Below are 12,759 nucleotides of genomic sequence, written 5' to 3' on the forward strand. Positions count from 1 at the left end.
TCACACTTCCCTCTCTGAGCAGACTAAGTGTCTGTTACTTAAAAGCAAAGAATCTTGAAAGATGATTCATGTTGCTATTCCACGGATTCAGTGTCCAGTCTTCAGTTTACAACGTACCCACGAAATCTCCACCATTATGTGGTTCCACCAACTGGTCCCATATACTTAGTGCTGTTATTTAAATGGACTGATTTTTCACCTCAACAAATTTATTCTAAAAGGAATTTTTAAAGCACCGCCATACATACAAAAATACTCTTTTCTAAAGTAAATTGTAATAAATATATAACTATTAAAACTATGTCGGGGCGCCTGGATGGCTCAGTGGGTTAAAGCCTCTGCCTTCAGCTTGGGTCATGGTCTCAGGGTCCTGGGATCGAGCCGCACATTGGGCTTTCTGCTCAGCGGACAGCCTGCTCCCCGCCCCCCCCAACTCTCTGCCTGCCTCTCTGCCTACTTGCAATCTCTCTGTCAAATAAATAAATAAAATCTTAAAAAAAAAAAAACGAAGTCAAAATCAGATTTATTCATGTACCATCTAATGTGCACCTCATGGTACCCCACTTTGGGAAACATGTAATTGGATCGCTGTACATGCGCTTGGCCATAGTACAGGCTGTGAAGAGGGGTTGCATTTGGTGTGAGGGCCTTCAGTCTGGCTTTTTGGGCCGCTGGCTTGTACCCCTATTTGTTGGTCCTTTTTCTATTACCACTCTGGGTATGCAGTCCCAGAATGTTATCCAAAGAAAGTGCCCAATAAGTGGTAGCCATTATGGTGATTAGCTAGTCTGGTAAACTCAACAGTGCTGAGGCTGATATGGCACCTTTCCCTGGCAGAGGTCACCCCGGGAGCAGAGCATCAGGTTTACAAGTTCGTGAGTGTGTTCCGGTCAGCCCGCAGAGGCCAGGACCACCGAAGCACACTCTGCAAATTCACAGAAGACTGGCGACTTCACAGACTCACGGTGAGAAATAGAATGGCCAAGGTGCTTGCGTCAGTTTTGCAGAGAATTCTCACAGAAGGAGATTCCACTTGGGTGACCAAAGTGGTATCATAAGAGCATGTGTTGGGGTGCCTGGGTGGCTCAGTGGGTTAAGCCACTGCCTTTGGCTCAGGTCATGATCTCAGGGTCCTGGGATCAAGCCCCGCATCGGGCTCTCTGCTCAGCAGGGAGCCTGCTTCCTCCTCTCTCTCTCTCTCTGTCTGCTTCTCTGCCTACTTGTGATCTCTTTCTGTCAAATAAATAAATACAATCTTTAAAAAAAAAAAAAGAAGAAGAAGAAGAGCACGAGTTAGTGGGGTCAGAGCAGAGGGAATTACGCTAGCCCAAGGCGAGAGGCTGCTTTTACACTTATTACCACAACTGTGACCTTGGGTGAATTTCTTAACTTCTCTGTGTCTCAGTTGCTTTCTCTCTAAGACAGAATATTACTTTCATCTTCTTCAGGGAATTGTGAGGATTACTAGAGGAAAGTCGTAGGAATTTGTTCAGCCCTCTGCTTGCGGTGATGCAGGCTACTGTTGGTGGTGATAATGCTGTGCTGTCCTTCAGGTAAGCCCGGGTGTCCCCGCTCAGAACCTCCATTACACAGAGGTGGAAACTCACCAGTGAAATCTTTGCCCCAGCTCTCTCTTCTCAGACGCCATGGTTTCTATTACACGATGTCTAAGTCCAGACAAGCTTAGATTTGAAAATACCCACTGATGAACATTTAATACAGCTTTCAGTATTTGTCCCAGATGTGTGGCCTAGGAAAACATAGCCTTTCTAAGCCTCTCCTTTCTCATCAACAAAATGGGGATCTTTGGCAGAGGAGGAAGCTTTTTGACACTCCTTAAATTCTGCTCCACAGGTGGGTGGGTTTATCTACACATATGTAAGACTGACTTTAAATCAAATCATCTTATCCATGTATAAAATATTATGGGGGCAACAGGGTGGCTCAGTGGGTTAAGCCTCTGCCTTCAGCTCAGGTCATGATCTCAGGGTCCTGGGATGGAGTCCCACATTGGGCTCTCTGCTTGGCAGGGAGCCTGCTTCCTCCTCTCTCTCTCTCTCTCTCTCTCTGCCTACTTGTGATCTCTGTCTGTCAAATAAATAAATAAAATCTTAAAAAAAATTATGTATCTTCCCTCTCTCTCACCATCACATTCAAAGCCTATAAAAATAGCGCACTTGAAAACACCACAACAATGGGATTCTTTCATTTTCGTGGGTTCCTTCTTAGAAGCATAGTCTTCTCTAACGGTTTTGGTAACTTCTTGTGGCCCCATGCATTGCTTTAATTTCTGTAAGATGATATAGCAGCAAACAATAGAGGCCATAAAATATCTTACCCTATGACACAGTTATCCCATACACAGTACTAGATCATGAAGAGCTTATTTTAAAAAGGAGAAAGTTTTATGTTAGATTTAATACTATTTTTTAGTATTCTCACCATACCTCAAAACAACCTGAATGTCAAAGAATAGAGGATAAGTTCATCAATTTATTCAGGTGTATGGAATAGATAAATATATCTCCAAAGTGAACTAATTTGATCACGACAAAAATCATACGTGTGAGGAAATGATTACTTTGGAGACTACATAGATACGTAGAAATGTCTCTATAAAAGAACAAATGAAGAAAGTACAATACAAAATTGTCATGCATTATGATTATAACTTAAAATTGATGTCCTCACAAGAGCAATGCTCATTTCCACAGAGACTGTAAATTGATGTCTTTAGACAAAAGAGTCACATAAAACTCTTGAGTGTAATTTTATTAATTTTTAAAAATAGTGTGGGGATATGAACATTTGCTGCTGTGCCTCTTGTGATTAATCAACGTGGATCGAACCTGATTCTAACCTGTCCTCAGTCTTTGCTGCTAATGGCAGCTTGAGCTCAGTGCAGGTCCTGAGGTCCTCCGTGTTGGTACACCAAGCACCTTTCCACCAAAACATGGAGTAGGATGACTCCAGACAAAGTATCCCCAGAAGAGGGATGCTATAAGATGTCAGCAAGAAGTCCTGTCTTGAACTCTGTATGTTTAAGTCTCTGTTCCTCAAATAGGAAAAGCCTTTTCCTAACTCAGATTCTTTACACTGTCAGTATCCTCTGCCTGAAATGCTTTCCCCCATTTCTTCATGTCAGAGGATCTTTCTCACCCTTCAGGCCTCAGCCTGGGTATAAATTCTTTCCCTGGCCACCTTTTTTCACAACTCAGCCCCAGCTATCGCTTAGTCTTTCCATAGAACCTACCACTGTCTCTATACATCCCATGTATTTATACACTTGCTTGTTGTCTGCCTTCTCCACTAGCATGCAAGCTGGTGAGGGCAGACACCTTTCCTCTGTCATTTCCCACTCTACTCCTAGCACCTAGCCCAGATGCTAAGAAATGTTTGCTGAACAAATGAATGAGTGTTTATATACCAAAAAAGAAATGTTTCCTTGATTAAGTGTTAAGTTTAATAATAATAATAATAATAATAACATTGATACAAATAGATGTAGTTTGGAGGAAGAAGTCCTGTATGAATTTTCTATAATAAGAGGTATAATTTCTGTGACTTTTTAAATATGAAAAAAAAGGAAAATATAATGAGAAGCTTGCTTACAAATACCTTTATATTAGTAGGAATTATCTGACAATGTAAGACATTGGATCAGGTTCTTATTTAACTAAAATACTGACAAAGTAGATCCTGGAAGATCTACTTTTTCAGTCGGCCTAATACCTCATGAAGTAGAAGAATTTATTACTAGTTGGTAAAGAAAATGGAGAGATGAAGATTTAATCTTTGATATATGAAAACTTAAGAAGAGATTTAAAATGGTTTTCTCTGGGGTCCATTTCTGAGTTTGAAATGAAGACGTCCTGTTTTACGTGGACCTCATACCTCAAGAAACTGAGCTCTTGGGCTTTCCGGTTAAACCTTTCTTCCAGACTGACATTCCAGACATTTATAGTATTGCTCCATGGCCTATTTTTACTGCAAAGACTGGTTGACAGATACACTAGTCCCTGTGCAGTAGGAATCAAATTTAATTTTAATGTGGGAGTATTTGCCTCCAAAACAAAAACTCTCTATGTACTGGCTTTCTCCTTAAAAATCAACATCATGTCACAAAGGCAAAATCAATTCACAAAGAAGATCCATTAAGGCAGACGCTGAAACTGCACACGTTTTTGGCCTTGAGTGGCCTGACTTACAAAGTACTTTGCTTTGGATCCTTACTTCCCTTGGCCTCAATGAACAAGGCCCCATTTTTTTTTTTTTAGCTCCCAGATGCTCTTCTGAATTCAATTTGACTTTTGTAACCTTTGTTCACTCCCTGGGTGTTTACTGGCCCCTTTCTGTGCGCCCTGCACTGTTCTAGGTGTTGGTGATGCTGTGATGAGTAAGGTTCTCCAGGGGATACACAGACAGAAAATAAACAGGGAAGCACATCAATAAACAATTACTATATGGAGATGCTGATGTATTGAAGTATCTGTGTACTTAGAAAAGAAACAAAACAAAAGAAAATATTTAAACAGACAGAAAGAATCAAGCACCAGCCCTGCCAAAAGCCTGGGGGTGCTCCTGATCACAGGAAAAATGAATGCAAAACCCTGCACTTGCATACCCCACAGACTGAGGTCCCCCAGGTGTACCTCCCACTTGCCTTACCCTAGTTCTGGCCATGTCCAAAGGCCCTAGGGGGAGCATGAGCTTGGAGTGTCCAAGGCTCAGAAAGAAGGCAGATGTGGTAGAAGCCTGGTGGATCAAGAGAGTGTGGTGTGAAATGAAATTGGAAAGGCATGTAGGGACCCCCGGATGAAGAGTCTTGTAGGCTATAGCTGAAGATTTACTTAAATACTCTAAACAGCCATGGGAGGCTTTAAAATCTGGAGTAAGTCCTGATTTGTCACTTTAAAAGTTCATTGTAGATATTGCATGGATAATAAATTGTATGGAGCCTCAAGTGTCAGCAAAGTCCCAGCCAGAAGGCAACTCAGTCACATAGGAATGAGCGGGAGAGACTGTGGCTGATGAAAGCTGCAAACAAAAATGCTCAGGTAGCTTTAAGAATATTATCAGCAAACGGGCGCCTGGGTGGCTCAGTGGGTTAAGCCGCTGCCTTCGGCTCAGGTCATGATCTCAGGGTCCTGGGATCGAGTCCCGCATCGGGCTCTCTGCTCAGCAGGGAGCCTGCTTCCTCCTCTCTCTCTCTCTGCCTGCCTCTCTGCCTACTTGTGATCTCTCTCTGTCAAATAAATAAATAAAATCTTAAAAAAAAATATATATATATAAAAGAATATTATCAGCAAAGAGTTTAGCTGTAGAGGGGAAGGAAGGGTAAGACAGTGAGGAGGAACAAAGAGAACAGAATGCTTTGTTCTCCTAAAAAGAGGTAGGGGAGGAGGGCTGGCCCACCTGCTGGTTCCTACAGGTGCCTCTCTGACCCAACTCTTAATATTCCAACCTCCTGAAGCTTCTTCTTCCTCTTTCAAAGCTGGGCCATGAACTTCTACCTCCAGGGAGCCTTGTTTACTTACTCCTACACCAGAACTCTTCCCTTTGAAGTCCTAGATAACTTACTTTGTTCTCTGCTTTTTGGAATTGAACCTTATTCTTCTAGGAGTTCATTTGTGTAACTCTAACCTTTCCCATGGTATCTACCCCTCCTGTCCTTGCCCTTTCTCTCCTTTTCTTCCTTCCACGAATAATGAATGATGAGTAGTATTTGCTAGGCGCTGTTATAGACACTGGTGAAGCCCTCTTTACCAAACTGGGTGCTGGCCCTCGTAATGCTTATAATCTACAGGAGTGTGGGGGAATGATGACATTAGCACAATTATCACTTTAATAAATGGGTAATTGCAATTCTGGACATGTTCTGAAGAGAGGATAGGTATGGCTAAGCATAGGATAACAGGAGCAGATGACCTAGTCCAGAGAAATCAGGGAAGGCTTCCCAAGCAAATGACATTCAAAATGCGGGCCTTAACATTGGAGGAAATCTAATGTAGTTGGACCCCAGATAGATGGAAGAAAAGGAGACATGAGATGTTACGGAGGACGGCCTGTGATAGATTCTGGTGTCTGCTCTAGGTCTAAGGGGAGAAGCGCTACAGGGACATGTCCGCTTCTAGTAAGAATCATCAGGCCATGATCACAGTCACCATGTGCCATGCTGGCTGCTGTGTGGGGCATAGGGTTGTGGGGGCCTGGGGCAGAGTGGGCACAGGGAGACCATTGGGAGGTGGTAGCAGTCCCAGGTGAGAGCAGCTAGCAGCTTTTATGGGGAAAGTGACCATAGAAAATGGAGAGAAGATTCTAGAGGAACTTTAGGAGACCAAGCTGGCCATGGCTCTCATTTCTTTTTGAACACATAGTGGGGCTCCCTGAAGCAATGAAGACAAAGATTTGTCCTGAATTATGGGTGGAAATGATAGAGCTGACGACATGCTTTACTGCAGAAATCCCTTGCCCTGGCTTGCTGATCTTCTGGACTGCCCTCTCCACTGAGGACTTCAGAGCAAGAAGACATTGTGCGTGCTGCAGTGACCCGGAGGAGGTCCCAACTGCCCTGGGTCACTACTGCTAATAGTAATAAGTACCATTTACAGAGGGCGGGGGGCTGTGTAGACCTTAGAGACACGTGGCAGTTATTTAAATTCTTTCAGCACAAGTTATTGAAATTTTCTTTGCCTCGGTTATCTGCTCTGTAAATTAAGATACTACTACTTCCAAATTTAGAGGATGGTGGTAAGGGTTAGATGAAATAATCCACATTTCGCACAGTGACTGACACCTAGTAAGTGTTCAGTAAATATTAGCTACTATGATTATTGAAATAATGGTAACCTCCTTCTCACTAAAAGAAACAAGATGAAGACGAAATGTTTAATCATTACAAAAAATGTAAATAGCTTTACGCAGAGTCATGCAGCCTTAAGCAACTTACTCAAAACTGTGGCTTATTAGTGGGGAAGTCTTTGACCCAGTGTTACGTGACACCAGAAACTATGTTTTTGACGTGCAAGGAAAGCAAGGAAAAAGCAAGGGAAGGGGACGATCTTTAAGAAAGATGCATGTTCCTGGAGATGTTTCTACTGCTAGATCGGACTGCAGGCTCACGGGAAGAGCCCGTGCGGAGTGGAGACCCATGACCAGACACTCACTAGCACGGTGGCCTTGACTGTGTATCCTGCCCCACATACATGGAATGGTTCCCACACGCTTGTGAGCAGCACAGGCTTAATCTTGAAGGTGCAGAGACATTAAAACAGGGAAACCTTTGCAGTTCTCCTGAGAGTCCTTCCGAAGATGGAGGTGCTACCCATAGGGTCCAGCTTTTCACGTGCCTTTCTCATGAAATACTCAGCATCACCTGAGGTAGGTAGGATCGGGGTCCTCACTTCACAAAGAGCGAACAGAGGCTTAAAGAGGCTAAATACCTTGCCTGAGAGCCACATCCAGAAGCTGATAGAGCCGGAATTTGAACCCAGTGCTAGCTGGCTCTACTGGCCTCACCAGTTGCTGCTTGTCTCCATCTATGCTGCCTCCTCCATTCTGCACTTACTGGAAGGACCCAAGGCCCTCCATTTCTCTCTGACGCCTGGAAAGGGTCTGTTCTCACTCATGTGCAGCCCGGCACGTTGCCCAGCTGGCGACCCCCTCTCTGACATTGTTTGTAAAGCGGCCCAGTGGTGTGTTGGAGTTGGCTTGCTGTGGCTCGTGATGGCTGATGGTTAAATTTTGAGGAATTTTGGGAGCCAGGAGACATCACAACGGCAGTTTGAAATGGGCCATGACGGGAGTATTGACATGAGAAATCCGCCAACACTATGGATGGGGGCTCCCTGAGGCTCCCCACTGCCATGGCCAGCACAGCAGTTTTAAACCTCTACCCACACACCACAGGGCCCAGATCTCACTGTCCTCTGCTAAAGAATGCCAGGCATCACGGGCCACTCTGCAAGGAAATTGGCAGGCACGGGGAGCTGTCTGCAAGCACACCGGCCAGTGAGCCATGACCTGCCAACTCCAGGCTTCCTTCTGGCCCCCTGCATCAGGGCAAAGGCCCTTCCCGGCTCCACTGAGGACACCCGCACATTTTACTACCCGGACCCAAATCCGTGTTAAAGTAAGAGGCTCCATCAGTATGAACATGGATATTTAAGGTTAGAAAATGGTATTTAGAGTTGGAAAAAGACTTACTGCATTTGCAGAATGACAGACTTCTTTTTTCTGAAAAGGTGGGATTATTTTTAAACTGCAAGGAACAGCATTTTACAGATAAGAAGAGTGAAAAAGAAGCGGTGACCTCGAGAGGGCCGATAGTTGGCTCAGCATCCTGCATTTCATTGTGCATACGTATCTCTCCCCGCAGACTTGCGTTTAGTCACCGAGTAGAAAGAATCCAGGCCCCCGATGTTAGCCTGACTTTGAAGACTACTTTGATGTTTTCCTTCATTTGAAAGTGAATGCGTTGTGCCACGCTGCTTGCTCCTTCAGAGACACGATGATGATACAAATAATGGCTAATTTTTACTAAGTAGCTGGGCTTATGCTAAGTACTTCATCTATTAAGTTGAACTCTATGAAACTGCTAATCTCTCTCCTTTTTTGATCTACTGAGTAGTCATTTCAAGTAGTTCAGTCTAAATGCATTCTATCTGGTAATCTTTACCATATTCTCACGAAGTGAATACTATTATCACACCTACTTTACAGATGGTAGGACTATGGCTTTAATCTTTTTAAAATCATTTCTTCCCACAAGTGTTATGCTATTGTTTTGTATAGGTGCACACTTGTGTGCAAATCAATGGCCCTAAACAACGGAACATACATAGAGCATGAATAGTAATAGCTCACATACCTGACTTTCTCAATGACCTTGGAAAAATTTCTAATGGATTTTTATAATATTTGAAGAAATGCTTTTACCAATGTTGTATATGAATATAAACCACAGGCATTAGAAAACAAAAAAAATTGATGTTTGTACATGATATATCTGTTATATCCCATATGGAAATGTCAGGAACTACAGCTTATGGTTCCCCAGAATTAAGTGTTCTGGAATTTTTTTTATAATAACTAAAGAATAAGTGAAGGGCACCTGGGTGGCTCAGTCTAGTTAAGTGTCTGCCTTTGACTCAGGTCATGATCCCAGTGTCCTGGGATTGAGCCCATATAGGGCTCCCTGCTCAGTGGGGAGTCTCCCTCTGCCCCTCCCCCTGCTTGTGCACTTTCTTTCTCTCTCTCTCTCTCTAATAAATAAAATCTTAAAAATATAAATGAATAAGGCAATGATTTTACACCATTGCCTATATGCAAATTATAACTGACAAAATTCAGAATCAAGACCATTTGGTTGTGTGATTATTTGCAAATAATATTGTACTGAATTCACCACCAAACAGCCCACAAACAGCAAAGCTGCTCAAAAATAATCAGCACTAACCAAAGCTGACAATGCCTGGAAAACAAATGTCAGGAAAACAAATTGGAGAAAGCTGAAAAATGGGCTCTGGAAAAATAATTAAAAGAAATGACTGCTCTTTCAGTATGAAACAAGAAGTTCTAATGTCACAGTAAGAGAGAAAATTGACTGATGCCATGTGGTTTTTCAGTTGTGTATGATGAATCCTCCGAGTTGACTGTTAGCCCAATGTTAACTTAGTCAATAAATATGTACTGAGTATCTAGCAAGGGGGCCCTGACGGTAAGTAATCCCATATGCCTTCCGATTGATTATTGACCGGTAAGTAATCTCATATGCCTTCCGATTGATTATTGACCGTTACCAATGCGAATCCGCTGAAGATGAGCGTGCCTGAGCCTCTACAGAAGCAGCAGTCTGATTTCAGCTGTGGCATCCATAGTTTCCTTACCCAGTCTGGCATCCTTCGAGGCTCCATTTCACTGCACACATCCAAGCCTGGCTCTCAAAAGATTCCAAATTCATGTCTATACCTATGAAATCAGATCCCAGCAAGGAATGGGGATGCCTTTGTCTCTAAGTCTCCACCAAGCCCCTAATGTTATTTCCCCTGCAGGAAAATATCAGTGAAAACGCTGCCTTCCCTCCCTAATGATGGGGAAAAAATAATACAATGATAGAGTTAAAAGTCACACACATGCTTTGTAAACTGGCTGAGAAGGGCTTAACAGGCGCTAGAATTGTTTAAAGAACAAAGGACTGTTATAGGTAGTATTTTCAGATCTTTCATGTTGGAAAGAAAGAATCTGGTGCAAAAAGATACAGGCATTTATTTGCTAAGGCTCTCTAGGCTCAGTCACCTAGAGAGTAGAGTTTGGTCTAATAACAGTATTATCATCAGTGATAACAAAGCAACACGAGCAATCATAACAATATCACTAATGTGGAATATAAGAATATCTCTAGGCACATAAAGATGCTAAGTAGCTATAATCTTCTGACTAAGAACCACTGGTCTATACTGCACAATATCGTGACAGCCCCTGTCTCCTGTGAAGTTTTCCAAGGGATAAAAAAATTTACCATTGGATCTTGTAAATGTTAGATAATTAAATGCCTGGGGAATATTATTCCAATATAGTAAGTGAGTAATGACCATTGGGACAAATAGAATTAAATTAATAAAAACATTACACTAAACTTATCACTTAACCATTGCAAGTATCAGTTTCCTCAACTTTAAATTAAGGAAGCTGAGTGAGATCATCCCTTAGGTCCCATTAAATGCTAATATTTTACTAATCTATGTCCCATAAAATCTAGTATACTTCAGGTGAAATTCAAATTCTATCCAATCATAACATTTGTCACATAAAATATTATAATCTTATAATTAAACTTGCAGGAAAAAACCACAAATGAATATTAAACTTATTCTTTTGCAGATGTTAGAGCTAAAGTCACCTTAATATAACCCCCCCCCCCCCACCTCTGAACATTTTTCCACCTTCTCTTCTGATGACTCTTACTGTACTTTTTAGGCTGTTATTTAGCAAGCATGTCTGTAGCCCCTTTGGCTTGATTTTATTCCATGTATATCTTCATAATTCAGCCCACTCTAAATTAAAAAAAAAAATACTGTTTAAAAAAAGACAAGACAAAGTGCTCACATACCCCTTGACGATTCTCAAAGTATGCCAGGCTGGTTTTGGTTAAAACAAAGAAACGGACTTTAAAGTTTGAGGGAGAAGTTCTTCTCTTTTGTTGTGATTTCTTGATGAGCTGTTCTTCCAGGAGGATAAAGTTGTTCATGATCCAAGTCTTTGGAAGGGAGGCACCATGGGCATCACCCCGTGGCACCTCCACTGGAAACGGCTCTGGCACGAGGAACGCGCTGGGGAGGCGGTTGATTTTCCGAGAGCTGTGAAAGGCCCCTTGCCTCCAGTGTTATCTTTTCATCAGTGTTCAGTCAACACTGTGGAGCTTCTCCTCTGATGTCAAAGCCTATAACCACATCCTTTCAAAATTCACAAAACTAAAAGGCATATGTAAAAACTATACACACCCTTTGCTGTTCGGTTTGGAAATGATATTTGAAGAATCTTAGACTCGAAGTGGTAGGAAGCATTTGAGTTTAAGCTTTACAGTCCTTGGTTTAGCCCGGCTGACGGTTAAGGCATTCTTGCAGGCGGGGTGGGCTGTGGAGCCAATGGGGATAGGCTGTGTGTTAGCTTCCTTCTGCTGCTGTAACAAATGATCACAAATTCAGTGGTTCACAATGTATTATCTTACAATTCTGTAGTTCAGAAGTCCAAAATGAGTCTCATCAGGCTAAAATCCAGGTTTCAGCAGGCCTGTGATCCTTTCTGGAGGATCTTTAGGGTAGAATTTGTTTCCTTGCCCCTTCCGCTTCTAGGACCACCCGTATTCCTTGGCTCGTGGATCTCTTCCTCCATCTTCAAAGCCAACAATGACTGGTCAAGTTCTCTCACCTTATACCACCATAAGCAATTCTGTCTTCCTCTTCCAAATTTAAGGACCCTGGTGCTTACCCCTGAGTCTGCCAAGATAATCTAAAATAATCACCCTATTTTAAGGTCAGTTAACTGCAACCTTAATTCCATCTTCTACCTTAATTCCTCTTTGCCATGTAACCTAACACATTCACAGGTTCCAGAGATTGGGCATCGACATCTTCAGGGGATCCGTTACTCTCTCTACCACAGTTTGAATTCTGGCTCCACCATCTAATTAGCTGGGAGACTCTAGGCAAATTGTCAAGAGCTCTGAGTCTCAGGTTTTTCATCTGTGAAAGGGGATAAGAGTGTCCCTATACAAGGCACCATAGGGCTGCTCTCTGGTTTCCTTGCCAGTCTCATTTCAACAGCTTGCTCACCCATTCTCACTCCAGCCCTCAAGCATAACCCCAACATCTCTTCGAACATCTGCTCGCATTGCCTTGAAACAGTTTCTCTGCCCTGCTTTGCCTGTTTTAACTCTAAATTACACTGCAAGTCTTAGCCTTCATGTCACTTCCTCTGGGAAGCCTTCCTGGTGTCCTTAAGTCAAAATCGCCAATTATACGCAGATGAGCCCTTAGAGCTTTCTCTTTATACCCATTATGACAGTTGTCATTGTACATTTTGGAGGGTGATTTTTGCATTACTGTTTCTCTTCCCCACTCTTCTAGAAACTCCATGATGGTAAAGACTATGTGTGGTATTGCTCACTGTTATATATTCAGCAAGAATCACAATGCCTGGTACGTATAAAGGGATGTTAAAAAAAATGTGTTGAATGAATAATCACCAAACTGGGTTAGA

At 42.5% G+C, this 12,759-nt stretch overlaps 1 protein-coding gene across 1 annotated transcript in view; it reads right to left on the minus strand.

Annotated features, from left to right (window-relative positions):
- The window catches only part of ITK (IL2 inducible T cell kinase), a 68,533-nt gene extending 57,098 nt beyond the window's left edge, over nt 1-11,435 (minus strand). Inside the window, exon 1 of the mRNA XM_032337189.1 lies at nt 11,111-11,435. Within this exon, the coding sequence (XP_032193080.1) occupies nt 11,111-11,248 (138 nt within the window). The 5' untranslated portion in view covers nt 11,249-11,435. The remainder of the gene's footprint in view (nt 1-11,110) is intronic.
- Between the last annotated feature and the right edge of the window lie 1,324 nt (nt 11,436-12,759).

This window comes from Mustela erminea, chromosome 3 (genome assembly GCF_009829155.1).
Source record: "Mustela erminea isolate mMusErm1 chromosome 3, mMusErm1.Pri, whole genome shotgun sequence".
Taxonomy (NCBI): domain Eukaryota; kingdom Metazoa; phylum Chordata; class Mammalia; order Carnivora; family Mustelidae; genus Mustela; species Mustela erminea.